General features: G+C 37.9%; 1 protein-coding gene across 11 annotated transcripts in view; it reads left to right on the top strand.

Moving 5' to 3' along the window:
• Baz2b (bromodomain adjacent to zinc finger domain 2B) overlaps positions 1 to 18,084 on the top strand; it is a 329,610-nt gene that overhangs the window by 271,035 nt on the left and 40,491 nt on the right. For 6 of the 11 annotated variants that reach the window (XM_059260517.1, XM_059260519.1, XM_059260513.1 and 3 more), the window contains 7 exons: positions 4,341 to 4,433; positions 4,540 to 4,601; positions 10,174 to 10,239; positions 12,085 to 12,150; positions 13,672 to 13,716; positions 13,958 to 13,984; positions 15,199 to 15,264. In XM_059260517.1, coding sequence (XP_059116500.1) covers positions 4,341 to 4,433; positions 4,540 to 4,601; positions 10,174 to 10,239; positions 12,085 to 12,150; positions 13,672 to 13,716; positions 13,958 to 13,984; positions 15,199 to 15,264 — 425 coding nt within the window. Of the gene's footprint in view, positions 1 to 4,340; positions 4,434 to 4,539; positions 4,602 to 10,173; positions 10,240 to 12,084; positions 12,151 to 13,671; positions 13,717 to 13,957; positions 13,991 to 15,198; positions 15,265 to 18,084 lie in introns of all 11 variants that reach the window. The other 5 variants (XM_059260514.1, XM_059260511.1, XM_059260512.1 and 2 more) reach the window with 4 other exon arrangements.

Here is an 18,084-nt window from a genome sequence, read left to right as displayed (position 1 = left end):
AAAATTAACTCTATGGTAACAAAGAAGTTAATTGTCCTTTTACCCAGAATTTTTTTATCCTAGATTTCAAATTGATTTTATTCCATGACATGTTTATCTCTGGTTGTAATGGGCTTCACTTAGGCTTTATTGTTAGTGTGTGTATGTGTATGTATTCTCTATCTCCATTAAAACAAGCACTTAGTGTTTTCGTTATTTTTTACATTTATTAACTTACTAAGGAGAGTAGGGGCACTTGTGTCCCCCACACCGTGGAAGTCACAGGACAAATTGCAGGTATCGGTTCTTTCCTTTCACCATGTGAGTTCTAGGGATCAAATTCAGGTCGTCAGCCTTGGCAGTGACAGTCCTCATCCACTGAGCATCTCCCTTGCCACAGCATTAAATATTTACAGTGAATGATTACTACATTCAGGCTAGCAAGGTAACTCATGGGTAAAGTTATTCCTGCCCAGGCTTTGTGATCTCAGTTCTGTCCCTGGGACTCCCACGTCAACGTGGAAGGAGTGACATGGTTCTACGAAGGTGTCCTCTGACCTCTACATGCCTGCCATGGCCCACCCACCCACATACGCTTGTACATAGCAATAAATAAGTAAATAATATTTTTTATGATTACAAGTGTATGAATTGTTGTGTGCCCCCTTTGTAGAGATTAAGTAACAACGAATTGTTTAACACCTATTTTAAAATTTCAAACAATTTAAAGGGGTTATTTGAGAGGATTCTACAAGGTTTTTTTTCATATATTTTATTTTATTTTATGTGCATTTGTGGCTTTGCCATGGATGTCAGGGTCCCCTGAAACTGGAGTTTCAGACAGGTGTGAGCTGCCATGTGGGTGCTGGGAATTGAACTCAGGTCCTCTGGAAGAAGAGTCAGCACTCTTAACCCCTGAGCCGTCTCTCCAGCCCTCTACAAGATTTTGTTACATATTATTATTCTTCTAGGATTTAAAGTATGCTGAAAATTTTGATTAAGTTTGCAGAATAGTTAAGAATATGATAAATGTACGTTTTGAACACATTTCCAAACACTGTAAAACTGAGAGAGCTCTAAATTATCAGAGAATAAAGATTAAATCTGACACAGTTTCCATATGATAATGGCTTTCAGTGCGTGTAACTAAAACCTGGGTGTTAATTGACTGACACTAGTACCTCAGGCTGTGTAGAGCAGAAAATAGCAGCTAGCGCTGGATGTTGCAGAACTGGAGATGAGGACACAGTGCTGTCCCCAGGACTGCTAAGAAGGAGTGCAGGTAACTGCCTGACAGCCTCAGCTTTTAGTCATGCTGCGGTGCTTCAGAATATTCTGTCCAAAGAAATGTCTCACTAATTCTGTGTGGTATGAGTTTATTTGAAACTAAATACTTATCTTTGAAATTAAGGCAGATATATTTTAAAAATTTTTATTAGCATCTATTTATTGGGTAAAAATTATTGATTTCATTTTGACATTTTCAGAATTTATAAAGGCCCATTCTTCTATTAGAGAAAGAATTGAGCTTAGAGTGAAAGATCAACTTATGTAACTTTTTTAGGGAACTGTTATTTTCTAAATCAAATGTGCTTTTCAACTTAAGAGAATGTTGAATGTTTAAATCAGAGTTCAATAAAAACAAAAAAACCCACATTTGGTTCTTAAATATTAATATTTAAATATTGAAAATGTGTTATTGTTTCAGTATTACGATTGTCTTCCAGCATATTGTTAGCAGAGGTTGCTTTCTCTGCATGCCAGTTTAGAGGTGTTCATTTCTAAGGTGTTTATTATATAGGAGATCTTTTGCATAACTCAGAAAGTTTTCATGATGCCTCTGATTTCCAAATAGTGAACATTATTGGAAAGTTGAAATGTATTTTAGCATCAGTTTTGTTTTCCCTTCAGTAATATCTATAGTTTGCTACATGAAATTAGACTCGTATCCATTTTCCTTTCAAAATTGTTATGATAGAAAATTAATGGTCATCAATTCATAGACTATATAGGTAACTTACTAGAACCCTGAAAACATTCAAATGCTGCTTCAAGGTTTTTTCCTCATAGTGAAATGTAGATGGGCAGTTCAGAAAGATGTGTGCTGTGGGATGGTCTGTATGTCAAATGCTTTGATTGGTCAATAAATAAAACACTGATTGGCCAGTGGCCAGGCAGGAAGTATAGGCGGGACTAACGGAGAGGAGAAAGGAGGGAACAGGAAGACAGAGGGAGTCACTGCCAGCCACCACCTTGACAAGCAGCATGTGAAGATGCCGGTAAGCCACGAGCCACATGGCAAGAGATTTATGGAAATGGATTAATTTAAGTTATAAGAACAGTTAGCAAGAAGCCTGCCACGGACATACAGTTTGTAAGCAATATAAGTCTCTGTGTTTACTTGGTTGGATCTGAGGGGCTGTGGGACTGGCGGGTGACAGAGATTTGTCCTGACTGTGGGCAAGGCAAGAAAGCTCTAGCTACAGATGTGAGCTTGTGCTTTGACCACTCTGTAACTCTATGAGCCTTACACATTTTATTTATATACTATGTGTAATATTGTTTACCTTATAAAATAGCTATGAAGATTAAATAAAATCATGTAAATTCAATGCATTACCCACATTCAATAAATGGTAGAAATACATAGTCATTGTCAATTAATATAGTTTATAGGTTCCTTATATCTTCATCAGCTACAAAATTTAGAACTGTTATTCTGTGTTGTAAAGTGGTACTTTCTAAAATTATTTTCCAGGTAATATTACGATACATCCCTTTTAGAGTTAATAACATTCAGATTGCACTTGCCATTGAGAACAATGACATTATATGGTTTCTGTATCCATCATACCCATTTCCACACTAACAACCAACCACTAAATCTCAGTGACACAGGGCACTAAAAGCTAATCCCTTTTCCAGATGGAATCCGTGAGAGCAGCTCTGTTGGTCTTGGCTGGGATTGTTCACATGTGTGGGCTCAATTGGTTCCATGTGTTCAATACCCAACAGCCTATTGAAAACATGTCCTTGGTTGGTGGGCCAGGCACAGGGCAGTAGAGAACATGTGTTCCCTTGAAAGCTCTGCTTTCGTTTCAGCTAACATCCTCTTGCCCAGGGAAGACCATTGGCTGAACTCAGAATCTAGGGGCAGAGTTTATTCCATCTCTCAATGAGAGGCACTCCAAAGTCACATTGCAAATGGCCTGGGTTAAGAGATGGATGAAGAAAAGGACTGTTGTGTCTTTTTGCCCCAAATCCTTCTGTCTGTCCTTTAAAATTATGAGACCTTTGCTGTCCTTAAAACTATTGGATATTCTTCCTTCTTTTAAACATTTTTAATAATATTAGTGTATGTGCATAATGATGTGTGTATGAATGCAAATGCACATGTGCCATGCTGCACATGTGGAGGGCAGAGGACAGCTTTCAAGACTAGTTTGTTTTCTCCTTCCAGCATGGGTTCTGGGAATGAGACTGTTGACAGACTTAAATAGCCAAGGGCCTTTACCTGTTAAGTCTGGCCAGTAGTCTCTGCTTTCTATTTTAAGAGTTTAGTTCTTCTACTTTTTAAACAAAAGTATCACTAGATTCAAGGATTTAATCATTAGTACAGCTAATTGAAGTACAATTTTGGCTAGAGGTTTCTGCCTTTGTAAGTGTGTGTGTGTTTCTTTGTGAGAGTGTGTGGTTTACGTGTGTGTTTATGTGATTGTGTGTGTGTGTTTTACATGTGTAAATGTGTATACATGTGTGATTGTGTGTGTGTGTTTGTGTGTGTTAAGAGTGAAGCTAAATTGATATTCTTAGATCTCAGCAATGCTTGCAGTGTGGAAAGGGTACTTATGGGAGCTCCGTGATGGCGATCACATTTATACAGTTATTCTTTTGTTCATATTTAACTAAATAGTTTGCCAATTCTTTTCTAACTTTTTGGGCTTTAAAATCCATGATGGTGGCGCACGCCTTTAATCCCAGCACTTGGGAGACAGAGGCAGGCAGATCTCTGTGAGTTCAAGGCCAGCCTGATCTTCTCAGTGAGATCCAGGACAGGCACCAAAGCTACACAGAGAAACCCTGTCTCGAAAAACCAAAATAAAAAAAAGAAAAAGAAAACACCATGATCCCTTTGTCTTGGCCACCCAAGTGCTGGAATTACAGCCTGGAACTACCAGTCACCTTTTCTAGTAGGGACAATGAACATGCCATTTTCTGCCCACTACCTGGTCTATATCTACCCTTAGGCAATTTTCTTAAGTGTTTCGTCATGTGTGGTGACACAGTTTCACAGTTATTCTTTGAGATTTATCTCGTGTGTAATGCTGTCACTAAAACCCTTTGAAATTTGTGTTTTTCAGAAATAGCCAGACAAGCAGCACAAATAAAGCTTTTAAGAAAACTTCAAAAGCAAGAACAGGCACGGGTTGCCAAAGAAGCTAAAAAACAGCAAGGTAGATAGATGACTTGTGTGCGTTGAAAGGGGGGAGCTGGGCCTTCATAGGGCTGCCCTTCCTCGTGTTTCTGTGCTGACAGGCGTGCTTTGGGTTCCCTTAACAGCAATAATGGCTGCGGAAGAGAAGCGGAAGCAGAAAGAACAGATGAAGATTATGAAGCAGCAGGTATGTTCTTGTGCTGGGACGGACTTCTGATGTGAATCTGCCTGGTGTACACGGGCATGGTACCCACCTGCGTTTCCTGCATAGCTGCTGTTATGTGTGAATGTGTCTGTCTGTTTAGGAAGGTGCCATCTTAAAATTTTTCTCCTTTAAAATTTTTTTATATTTCACAAGATATTTATTTTTATTTTATATGAATGTTTGTCTATATGTATGTATTTTTACCACATCTATGCCTGGTATCCATGGAGACCAGAAGAGGGCATTGGATCCTCTGGAAATAATTAAAGTAGTTAAGAGCCACCATGTGGTTGCTGAGAATTGAACTCAGGATCTCTGGAAGAACAGTCAGTGCTCTTAAATGCTGAGCCATCTCTCCATCCCCTGTAATCAGTATTCTTAACTGCAGAGTAATCTTTCCCGACCTAGTGTTGTTTTTTTTTTTTTTTTAATATGGGTTCTGAACTTAGGTCCTCATATTTGCGAGGTAAACCCTACTGAGTGTGCGCGTGTGCGTGTGCGTGTGTGCGTGTGCGTGTGCGTGTGCGTGTGTGTGTGTGTGTGTGTGTGCGCGCGCGCGCGTGCAATCTCCATCCTCCTGAGTCCAGCTAGTGTTGTTCATATGTACATGGGTGTGGGGCTGACCTCTGGGCTACAGGCAACATGTCAAGGGGACTCACTCCTGAGGAAAAACTGATTTTCCCTCCTTCCAAAGCCATTGGCTGTCTGTAGCTTTTAAGTAAGGGCTTGTGAGCTCTTCCCCTACCCATGGTGGGATATCAGCTGGTATGGTCTTGTAGGCAAACATTGTTGAGTTCACGTTTCCAACATTCCTGTCATTTCCAAAAGATACTATTTTACAGGAGGCCCCTAACCCTCTGGCTCTTACAGCTTTCCCCTCTTCCATGATGTCTCTGAAACTTGCGTGGAGTAGTTGTCTGATAGGTGGTGATGGGCACTCTACATTCCATTTTTTCTTCAGTATGACCAGTTGTGGTTCTGTGTTACAGCCCCCATTAATTTAATGCAAACAGAAACTTGTTTATGAGGGTGTGAGCTGCACTTCTTTGTTTATTTAAGGATGAGTATTTAGAAGACAGTTGCATACTATATCCATTTAGCAAAATGGTGAAGAACAGCCAGCCTGGTGCCCTGTGGTGCAGCAGTGGCACTAATATCTCTGGAGCAACTAACTACTGTCTGATTGGACTTAAGACCTATTCACTAAGGGGCAGTTCAGGTCTAGTACTATAAACCTAGCCAAGAACCTGTTGATGGAAATTCATAGGTCCTAGAGGAAAACCTGTAAGAACTTTCCCCATTTATAAATCAAGTTCTTTTTCTTAAAGTTCTTTAAGAAGTGAGATTTTATATAAGGCATTACGTATGTAATATTTATAAGTATCTTAATATTCTCATAGACATTGAATTCAAGTTGGTACCCTGAGACTGCTTTCAAACTTTAAGTTAATGTGTCAGTGGGTAGAGGATATTCCTTGAACATCCCAGTTGGAAACTGGGGAGTTTAAAACATGAACAGTATAAGCCTGACCTGAGTTTAATCCTTGGAAGCCACATAGTAGAAGGAAAGACTAACTTCACAAATGGTCACCTGATTGCCACAGGGGCAGTATGGCACATGTGTACCCCACACCTACAGTAATGCACACACAATAAATTTAATTAATTAAAAGTAAGTAAATAATACATGTGCCCTATTAGTAAAAAACTAAATCTAGGTGTTCTGGAAAACAGTTTGCCCTTATTGCTTCTGAATATTTTCAAAGAGTATTATTCGCCATATCCAGAGTTCTCTCTTGTATCTGTATTGCCTTTCTCCTTTCTCCTTTGCAAAATAATTTTGGTAAAATGAAGTAATTTTTAAAAATAGTGAAAATATTAATTGACAGATGTGTGAGCTGTTCCCCATCTCCACGTGCTCATCCAGCACTTAAACAAAGGAAGTGGGGAGAAAGTGTATTGTTTTAAATGAAATCAGTTGTGTTACTATATAAATAGCTGCTAACTCAATTGCCTGGCTTGACGTCCATCTCATTATCTTTGATGTTTCTTACAGAGTTAACTAAAGAAATGTGACCACAGCGAATTCCTGTAGAGTTGGAATTTAGAAGTTAGAGTTTCTAATCAGGCAGCCTAGAGTTAAATGTGGGCTGTACTGCTTAACGAGTCTATGACCTTAAAGGAATAATGTCTTCTGTCTCCATTTCCTTTATTGGAAAGGAAGATAATTGTGGTGGCTGATGAGTTAGTGAGAGAATGAATACACAATGCCTTCCACAGTTCTTGACAACAAATAATACTGTTTTTGAAAGATGTATGTAAAATATACCTTTTACCTTAATTTAAAATCACAATATGTAAACTTAAAGTCCTCTATTTCTTTATTGTTACTACCAAACATTGTGAGGTTGACTTAAAATAAGTACACTTAGTAATGCATTTGTTAAAGTATTATAAATCTTTATTGAGTTGTATGTGTTCTCATACTTCGTTTTAATGAAAAATACTGCCATTTTGTTAAACTTTTTGTAGTTTCTTTGATTTTATGTTGACCAAAGACTTATCAAATTATCTTAAAACTTTAAATTCAGCTTTGTGATCTTAAAGTCAAGTGCCTGCAACCTAAAGTTTTCACATTCTTTACTGCTAATTGAACCAGCATTAGGCTTCAAAGCTTTCAACACCATTAATTCAGGTGAATTTCCCTTATATATTTATCCAGACATTTATGAAACAAAACTACTTGGACTTTTTGTTAAATAATGCCCATTTTATTTTGTCTTCTTTTATTTTGAGCCTACGGTGTCCCTGTGTTGCCTACGCAGACTTCTAACTTGTGATTGTCCTGCATCAGTGAACAGAGTTGTCAGTATTACAGATGTGTGTCATCTGGCCCTGAAATGATTAAAGTCAGCATTGATCTAGAAGAAAACAGAATTATGTTTTTCTCACTCTTTGGATTTCTTTTTCATCTTCGTTTGGTTTTTTTGTTTGTTTTCATGATAGGGTCTTTCTTTCTAGCCTAGAATTCCGTAGACTAGGCTGGCCTTGAACTCACAGAGATACATCTGCCTCTGTTTCCAAAAGGCTGGGATTAAAGGTGTGTGCAACCCCTGCCCAGCTCTTTGGATATTTTTTAACACAAAAATTGACAAAATTATCATCAGAGTACTTTTTGACATGTAATATTTCTTGAATTTTTCCTTGGCAATTTCATACATGTATTCTAACTAAAGTAACCCCACACAACTCTTTCTAATTTCCCTCCTACCCCATTACCCCAGCTCTGTTCCCACATTCATGTCTTTTGTTTTTATTTGTGTTTTTGTTTTTGTTTTGAATCCCCTGAGTTTAACCAGGATCATCTGTGTGACTGTCGGTTTGAAACTATCTGTTGGAACCTGGTAGATTCCTTAGTGGTCACACAGCTGACAACCATGACTGCCTCCTTCCCAGAATCCACCAGCAGCCAGCAGTGCAGAAGTGAGGGTAGGCCCTGTGAGCCCTTCCCTGGTTCCCAGTGGATTGCTGACCAGTGCTGTCTTGTGTAGGCACCATACAGGGAGCCACAGCTCCTGACATTACTTCACTGCCTGTGCTGTGTCCAGAAGACCACAGTTTGCAAACCCCCAACTCCACTCCATCCCTGGCAGTGCCGGGCATCGAACCCAGGACTTTGCAGATGCTGCATAAGCACTTGACCACTGTGGGAGCTATGTGTCCCCATATACAACAAGAATCCTTAAAGCAATTTTGCAAGATTGTGGAAGCACCACAAAGAAGTAGGGTGAGCACAGACACTGTAATCTGAGTCGAATATGACTCTGTGGACTAAGTTAGCATTACAGCAAAATATTTGCTGTGTAAGAACTCAGTGTCCTCACTTACAAAAAGACTATAATTCCAACCACTAAGACTCTTATGATAAACAAGATACTGTATATGAAGTAACCATCTCAATAAATGAGTACATAATATTATAGAAAATTTACAACTTCTAAATGATGTTAGTCCTCATCCTGGTGATATTGTCTCTAAATATCTATTTTATATATATGTTTAGCAGTTAGGGTAAAGCTCTAAACTGCATATATGTAAGCCCAGATGACTTTAAGAGCCTCTGTCTGCACAGGAGAGAATGTGCAATGCTTTTGCTGATTTAAGGGCACAGCCCTTTAAAAGTCTTCAGATTGCTAAGAACAGAAAAATTTCACCAAGAATGTATTTCTTCAGGTCTCAATAATTTTAAAAATGGGTTCTGCAATCTATTACTTAGAAATAAAATGAGGCCGGGCAGTGGTGGCGCACGCCTTTAATCCCAGCACTCGGGAGGCAGAGCCAGGCGGATCTCTGTGAGTTTGAGGCCAGCCTGGACTACCAAGTGAGTTCCAGGAAAGGCTCAAAGCTACACAGAGAAACCCTGTCTCGAAAAACCAAAAAAAAAAAAAAAAAAAAAAAAAAAAAAGAAATAAAATGAAAATCCATATGTGGCTTTGTAGTTTTGGTAAGCTGCAGCTAATATTCAGTGCCAAGAAAGGATCACCAGCAGCAAAGTCCTAGAGTGTGATGAGTCTTCTTCTGAATTAAATTGTTGATTCCTCAAATCTCATGATTGTATTATACACCTCTGTAGAGACTTAATAATACAGAATTGACAGTAGAGCCGTCAAAAACTACATCTGGAGACTGAAAGAGAAACACAGCAGTGTTTGATAGAGATCAAATGTGTTTGATATAGAAATTCTAGAACAAATCTAATTATAAGTAAGAAATGTCAGGGTTTTTTCTTGTTAGGTATTTATTCCTATCCAGGCCACTTGAAACTTTCTCAAAGAACATTTTTAAAATAAAACTTCTGTGATCATAGCATAGAAGGATAATTTTGAAAATCAAAATATAAATTCTTATTAAAACTTAGATGATTGCTCAGTTATAAAATATAATATTTTACATGCCAGCTATCTGATGTAATTTCCCAGATTATAAATTCAAATTAATGCAGTATAAAATCTTATGGCTTTATTCTTATGCTTGAAAGCGTTGTTCATATCATGTCAACATGTGAAATAAACTTTAGAATTAGAGGTTATTTTTAATAATGACCTTATAGCTGTGTAATGACTATATAGTTATGGTTTTAAAGCATTTTTTCAAATTTATGACAAGCTGACAAGCCATGCATATAAATTTTTTTATAGAAATATTGTTCTTTGTTCATGTTCATTCAGCAAGTTGTAGCTGTGTATCATTCACTTTATGTATTTCGGTTTCTGTTTTATTTGTACTTGCAGTTACTTGTAAATACTTTCTGGATATATAACTTTAATCAGCTTTGTTATCTCTTCTGTATGTTCATTTAACATTTATTGTTTACAATTATGAGAAAATTTCTACACTCATATGAATGTGAGTTACCTTATAACAGGTATCTGAATTTCGGATCCAGCATGGATAGCGTTTGATAGTTTGGTATTTTTGTCTTAAAATTATCTGACTCTAATTAAACCTTTTCCCCTAAATATTTATTATCTCATTTTCATAATGTTTCCTACAGGAAAAAATTAAGAGAATACAGCAAATCAGAATGGAAAAAGAACTCCGAGCTCAGCAAATTCTTGAGGTAGAATTCTTAATGTAACATAATTAAGATAAATACTCCAAGTCCAAGGTCGTTTAAAATGCTCAGTTGTTACCTCATTTGTTCAAATGAGTATGTCCACTAGAAAATCTCTTCAGAACTGTGTAGCCTGAGACATTCTTTGAACCTTTTTAGCAAGTTCATCCATGCTAGCACTAAATGTCAGAAAGTAAAATAAAAAACAAAAATGAGGAAGAAAAGAAAAGGGCAGACTTGGACACCCAGTATAGTTGTCATGGAGTTCATGGTGTCTACCTTCAGGAAAGCCCTGAGGGTGTATAGACATTTCTTTTCATTTAGAAACCAGTGTTTAGTAAAGGAAACTTAAGTGCAGAACATGATGTCACTAACAGGGTTCCTGGTGTTCTTTTCTTTCCTGCAAGTAGACTAGAATTAGGGATGCAGAAATGTTAGCATCAAAATTAGTAGCTAGAAATCAGCAGGAGTAAAAACTGGAAAAGTGGGGTTAACACATACAGGACTCAAGTCACCTGAAGAGCAGTTGGTAACATCCTGCGGTCTAAAGTGTCACTCTGTCACATTGTGAGATAATAACTGATGCTAGAAACAATTGCCCCATCATCAAGACAAAGGCAAATTATGTTTCATGTCCCATATCAAAAATGGCATATGTCTTGAAATTATTTTCTGCAAATATAGCGAAAAACAAACTATTTTTTTTTTTTTTTTTTTTTTTTGTTTTTTTTTGTTTTTTTTTTTTGGTTTTTCGAGACAGGGTTTCTCTGTGTAGCTTTGCGCCTTTCCTGGAACTCACTTGGTAGCCCAGGCTGGCCTCGAACTCACAGAGATCCACCTGGCTCTGCCTCCCGAGTGCTGGGATTAAAGGCGTGCGCCACCACCGCCCGGCTTGTTTTGTTTTTTGTTTTTTTGAGAGAGGGTTTTTCTGTGTACCCCTGGCAGTCCTACAGGCCTCAAACTCACAGAGATCTGCCTGCTTCTACTTCCCAAGTTGCTGGGATTAAGGGTGTGCACCGCCACCACCCAGGGAAAATAAACTTGTAATGGCTGCAGTTCCGTTACCCTCGGCTGTTCATGAACTGCTGCTCTGCTTTATGGAACACTGTATGGCCTGAGGTCTGCAGAGACTTAGGCCTTTTTGTGTTAATAGTTGCTTTCTCCTAGGAGTATACACATATTCATTCCCTCACCCAGTTTCAGTTGATTTTACCACTCCAAATTCAACACACAATAACTAGCAGATAGTTAGAAACTCACAGACGGTGAGTGCCTTCAGGTGGAGCATGGTGCTGATTGTCAGAGTGCAGGCTCTGTCCTGTTAAGAAATAAATGCTGAATCAAGACCTGCTCTACAGAGGCAGTGAAAATCAGATTTACTAAATTTCATTTAATGTTTACAACCAAATAATGGATTTCCTTATCTAAAATATCAAGGAGTAAAGGAAATTCCAAAGTGTAAATATGCTCTAAGTGTTACTGATGTATTTTTGAAGTTCTTTTTATCCATCCATGTTAATTCTTTCTAAATTTTTTTCAGGAAGTAAATTTTTTTTTTAAATTTTCCAGATGCAATACATGACAGTCATTTTTCTTAAGTGTCAAGATAAAATAACGTTATTTCAGTCAGATGTTTATAGAAGGAAACCATGTCGAGTTGTGATTTTTAAGGGTGCTTAGGTATATGTTTTAGTACTGGTCTGCAGATTGGAAACACTGTGATGTGAAGTGGGGATTTTTGTGATTGTCTGCTTATGTATTACATGCTCATTGTGTACCTTGTGAGGCATGTAGCTGTGGCGAGTCTCAGCGCTGCTGTTGCATGACTTGAGACCTGTTTTGCATGCACAGGCTAAAAAGAAAAAGAAGGAAGAAGCAGCAAATGCCAAATTATTGGAGGCCGAGAAACGAACAAAGGTTAGTTTAGCCGGGAGTCAAGAGTTTTTATTTTCAAAAATAAAAACTTCATTTGCTTAACAACAATCATGAAAAAAGTTTTTCTCAAAACTACTATTGAAAACTATGTGTGTGTAAATGTGCTTTTATTTGTGTGTATATTTTTTTATTTCTTAATGTAGGTTTTATGTGCTGTTTTGATATGTGCAAATCGAAGACATCAAATCAGAAATGCAAATTATTGCATGGCATCTGAATTTTAAGTTTTGCTTGATAAGAATGATCCCCCACACTAGTTTATGTGTCATTTAACCTGACTGTCCCTTCATAACTCTCTCTTTGTTAGTGTCCAGTAAGTGTTTTATTTATTAAAAACAAAATTCATAATCTAGCCATGTTTACAGTCAGGAGGCGGACTTAGGCTGCTTGGAAGTCAAGTTCAGTGCTATAGCAAGACCCTGTCTATAAACAAACAAGTGACAGAAACAATACTGTTAACTGTCATTACATAATAAAATCAGCCCCTTTTATGACTGTAGCAAAATTGTGGAGGTGTTTTGATTACGGTTCCCTGGCATGAAGCATAAGAGAGATGTTCTGTTCATTCTGTTCCTTCCCCACTTAACTGTCTACTGAAGTCTGAATGGCGGCAGCCGAATGAACCTGCTGGGGCTGGCAGCACGGCTCTACCACTTGGAGCCATGGCAATGCTTTGTTGTTTGCTGGTTTCTTTTTGTTGGGGGCACCATAGGATGCGCTTGGGATGAATTGCGCAGCTAAGCAAAGCTCGGCTTCTAAGCTCTGCTAACCCTACCTTTCAGTCTTTTCAGCAGCATACACTACCTTACTTTGTTCTATAGAATAAAGAATAGTATGTGTATATATATATATGTGTGTGTGTATATATATATGTGTGTGTATATATATATATATATATATATATAAAGAGAGAGTCTCCTTTACACATACCCTAAATATTAATTTCACCTAGATTTTACCTTGCTAAACAATAGTCAATAGGTAACAAACTTAGATAATGGTTTTGCTTTTATGCCCCATCCCCTTGGGATGGTACTGTGACCTGCTGGTGGACACACGCACACATGCACCCAGGCATACACAGAGTATATTTGGGACCTTATGTTTAGAGTGAGGAAGGGCTTTACTAAGCTAGTTTTAAGACTTGAATCATAAATTATTGAGTAATTGTTAAAATACTTGTGTGGTTTTTAATATGCTATGTTTGACGATCTATTCAGTCAGTTTAGTGAATTTGCCGTTGAAGTATGTTTTCTAATTATCCATTGAATTTGAAGTTGAAATGACTCCTAGGAAAACATCCTTGCTACTGATTAGGCCATACAGTTTGAGTCAGCTAGCTATTAGGTAGAGTCATGTCAAGTTAAGAAAGATTGAAGAGTGGACATTTTCTGTGGTTAAAGCTATTAGAAGGCTAAAAGTTTATCAGCAATGAAATCTTTATTATTTAATGTTCTCGAAATCTCTCCTAAAACCGTATATCAAAAGTCTCTTATTTTTAAGGAGAAAGAACTGAGAAGACAACAGGCCGTCCTTCTGAAGCACCAGGTCTGTATGCACAGAGCCACACCGTCGGAAGTACCTTATCATTCTATTTAACTTTTGGGGGGGGGGGGGTGGGAAGCTTCAGAATACTTTCTTTAAAATTTCTTTATAATTCCTGCTTAGGTTTTCCCTTTGTCTTACAGTTTATTGCCTTGCTTTGGTATTGGTGTCTTTGGGGGGTTAAAATTGGTTTTATGACTCTGTGATTTCTGTTTCATAATGTTGTGCCAACTCTTTCTACCAGGAGTTGGAGAGGCATAGACTAGATATGGTATGGGTATGTTTATTTTTGTACATCTAACACCGCATTGTGATTTGGTTGTGATATGGTTGTCATAGCAATGCATAAAGTGTAGCACTGGCTGCTGTCATATTACATACTGCTGCATGGCTTCACAGCGCAGTGCATTGCATACATCTGCTTGTCTGTCTATGGAGAAGTGTGACACGTCTCTAAGAGTCCATTGACTTGCATAAAACTCCTCTCTCAAAATGTATGTTACTGATGTCACAGGGAAAGCTGACTCATTAGACATCACATATTCTCCCATCCTTGTAGATGCAAAACTGCCATTAAGTACAATGGGAATTTTGAATTTGCTTGATGAGAGAATATGAAATATACTCTGGCTTTATAGTCAAATTTTGGAAATACTCCTTTTGGGAACCAAATATATTAAAACCAAAACGTTGATTAAATATTAATATGCAACTTATACACTAAAATTAGTTACCAAACTAAGGTAGTGCTTACCTTCTTTCTATATTGGGCATTTTAGATTACTGCTATTTGCCCATGGTACAGTTTTTATGCCTTTAAATAGTGTGCCAAGCATCAGACATCAGTAAATAGGAATATCACATTTCAATGGTACATGTGTATGAACCATGACTAGTTTAACTTTTAATTGGTATAAACACTTTTAAAAAAATCTTCCTAATTTATTGGTGGATTATTGGATTTAAAAATGATTCTGTACTTGAAATTAACTTAATCCATTCTAAAACCACGATGTGAAAGTGATTATGAATTAATTTCTGCCTGATCTTAAATTTTAAGAACAATAGAACTTGTAAAATTGGCTATAGCATTTGATGGTTTTCTAATAGCAGATGTAAGGTAACTGACCTGTTCCAGCCAACCATTATGCTCTTTGTTCTGGCAGCTTTTGAAGGAGCATCACAGCTGACCATAAGTACCTTGTGTGCTCTGTTTACACTGTCTCCATGCTCATTGCTTCACCGTTTTGCTGTTGATTGCTCTCGTATTGCTTTCTAAACCTGAACTAAAACATGCACAGAATGGCCATTCTTGTCTGATATTTAGTATCTACTGTGACTTGTCTATAAATGCTAAACATGCTATATTGAGTTGTTGTTTCTGTTGTTGTTTATGTTGTTGTTGTTGTTGTTGTTGTTTTCCATTTGAACACCAAACAGTTAACTGTGGCTGAGTTGTTCTCCACATTTTATCTGGCCTCACAGGAGCGGGAGCGAAGACGACAGCACATGATGCTGATGAAAGCCATGGAAGCTCGTAAGAAAGCAGAAGTAAGTGTGTGTTTCTAGAAGAACGTTACCTTAGAAACAGAGTACAGGCTTGTCATGATTTTTAGGGTGTTGGATGGCATTGATTAGCTAACTGTAGTGCTTTATTACTGTAACCAGGTGTATGTCACAAAACTAATGTTAGAGCATGCAGAGAGGTGCCAAGAACCTTCATTCAAATACTAATCACACCGACCACAAACTTCTGCCATCAGAACTCTTCTTAAGCATGTTCTGTGTATGAAATTACACATGCCGTGTGTGCTAGAGATTGAACCCAGGTCCATGCTCTCAACTCATGAACCATCTCTCTGGCCTTAACCAATTTTGTAAGGCTTTTTCTTCTTCTATTTCTTTCTTTTCTTTTTCTTTTTTTTCCTTATTTTTTTTTTTCATGGAATATATTTTGATCATGTTTTTTCCCACCCACCCAACTTAATGCTTACTCACCCAGTCACCTGTTCATTCTCCCCCCCCCCGCCTCTCTCTCTCTCTCTCTCTCTCTCTCTCTCTCTCTCTCTCTCTCTCGCTCTCTCGCTCTCTCGCGCTCTCGCGCTCTCGCTCTCTCGCTCTCTCGCTCTCTCGCTCTCGCTCTCTCGCTCTCTTCCTCTTTCTCTCTCTCAAAAATAAAGAAATAAAGAAACTAAACAAAATGCCAGTAGCAGAAAAAGAAGATAGCAAACAAAAGAGATAAAAAGCACCTGCTCCCCACCCCATTCATTTTATGTCGGCCAGCTACTCCTGGGCATGGGTCCTGCCCTGGACTATGATTGATTTATCCATTGTCACTCCATTGGAGAAAACAGATTTTTCCTTTTCCAGCAGGCATCAACTGCAAATAGCTTCTTGGCTAGGCGTAGGACTTTTGTCTACTTAACCCTTTTCAGTGCTGGGATCTTGTGTGGTTTGAACTTAAGCTGGCCCTGTGCATGCTGCCATAGTCTATATGAGTTCTTATGTACCTCAGCCCTGTTTATGTCGGGAAGACACTGTTTCCTTGGACTCATCCATCACCTGTGGCTCTTACAATCTTTTTGCCACTTCTACGTATGTTCCATGATCCTTCATGACCTTTGATTTAGTGAAAGCCTTCCACTTAAGACTAACTTCTTTAAAGTCTCTCCCTCTCTGCACATTGTCCAGTTGTGGCTCTCTTAATTAATTATTAATTGCCATCTACTACATGAAGAAGTTTCCCTGATGAGAGCTGAGTGAGGCACTCTGCTGTGGGTATGGTGATATACCATTAGGAGTCATGTTAGTTTACTGGAATAATAGCAGTAGGTTTTCCCCGAGCTCATGTTCTCGCCACTCCAGCAGTGTCAAGCATGGGTCCCACTCTTGGAGTGGGCCTTCAATCCATTTTTAAAGTGGCTGGTGACTCCCATAACATGTGTGCTTGTGTTGCACCAGCGTATCTGGCAGCCAGGTAGCTGTTGAAGGTCTCAGCATTTGTAGCTTGGTGATACTGATGATTATTTCCTCCTTTGGAAGCTGTACTGTGCAGAGTACTTTCTAGCATGATGAATGCTAGTTCCTAGCGGTGGAGTTTCTAGTCGGGCACCAACTCAACTTCTCTCTGTTCCACAGCATAAATTAGTGTTTTCTTCAGTACTAGGACATTTTCTGAATCTAATGAGAAGGTCATGTGGGTCTTTGTCTTTCAGTATGTTTATGCAGTAGATATGGAACCATCCCTGCATCTGTGGGATGAAGTCAGTTTGATCATGGTGAATAATCTTTTTGATGTGTTCTTGAATACAGTTTGCAAGTATTTTCGTGAGAATTTTTGCATCTATGTTCATAAGGGATATTGTTCTATGAGTAACTCTTTTTTCTAGGGTCTTTGTGTGTTTTGGGTATCAAATTAAGAGTAGCTTCATAAAAAGTATTATTATATGTTCCTTCAGTTTCTATTTATTGGAATAACTTGAGGCATATTGACTTCAGTTCTTTGAAGGTCTGGTAGAATTCTGTGCTCAATCCATCTTGCCCTGAGCTCTTATTTGTTGGGAAAATTTTAACTACTGCTTCTATTTTACTAGGGGTTTGGGGTCTATTTAGATTATTTATTTAATCTTGATAGCTTGTACATATCAAGAAATTCATCCATTTATTTTAAGCTTTTCAGTTGGATGAAATACAAATTTTAAAGTATGTTCTTAGAATTTTCAGAATTATCCTCAATATATCTTGTAAAGTCTCCCTTTTCATCTCTAATTTTATTAGTTTGTATCTTTATATTTGCATTAATTTAGACAATGGTTTGTCAACATTGTTGATTTTTCTCAAAGAACTACTCTTCGTTTCACTGATTTTTTTTATTCTTTTATTATTGTTTGTTTCTATTTCATTGATTTCTTCCCTGAGTTTGATTATTTCTTCCCATTTACTCTTTGGGGGTATTCTTTCTTTCTTTTTTTTAAGAGCTTTCAGGTGTTTCGTTAAGTTACTAATAAGAGATTTCTCCATTTTTACCTCTTAGAACTGTCTTCATTGTATCCCATAGCTTGGAAACGTTGTGTTTTAATTTTCACTAAATGCTGAAAGTTTTCAATTTCCTTCTTAATGTCTGTCTTGACCCATTTTTCATTCAGCAGTGAGTGGTTCAGTCTCCTTGGGTTTCTGTTCTCTCTGTGGTTGATGTCCATCTTTAATTATGGCGCTCAGATAGAATGCAAGGCCTCTCTCTAGGAAGCTGAACCAATAGTGTTGGTGGTCCTTTGTGCACAGTATACTGGTCTTACTTTTAAAAAAATCCCAGCTTCCTACTGTTTCTCTGGTTAGAAATCTACTTCCTATACTTTTTTCTTTATGTAAATA

Source organism: Peromyscus eremicus, chromosome 4 (assembly GCF_949786415.1).
Source record: "Peromyscus eremicus chromosome 4, PerEre_H2_v1, whole genome shotgun sequence".
In the NCBI taxonomy this organism is placed as follows: Eukaryota; Metazoa; Chordata; class Mammalia; order Rodentia; family Cricetidae; genus Peromyscus; species Peromyscus eremicus.
Note: the sequence above shows the minus strand (reverse complement) of the source record. Positions and strands in the feature narration are given on the sequence as shown.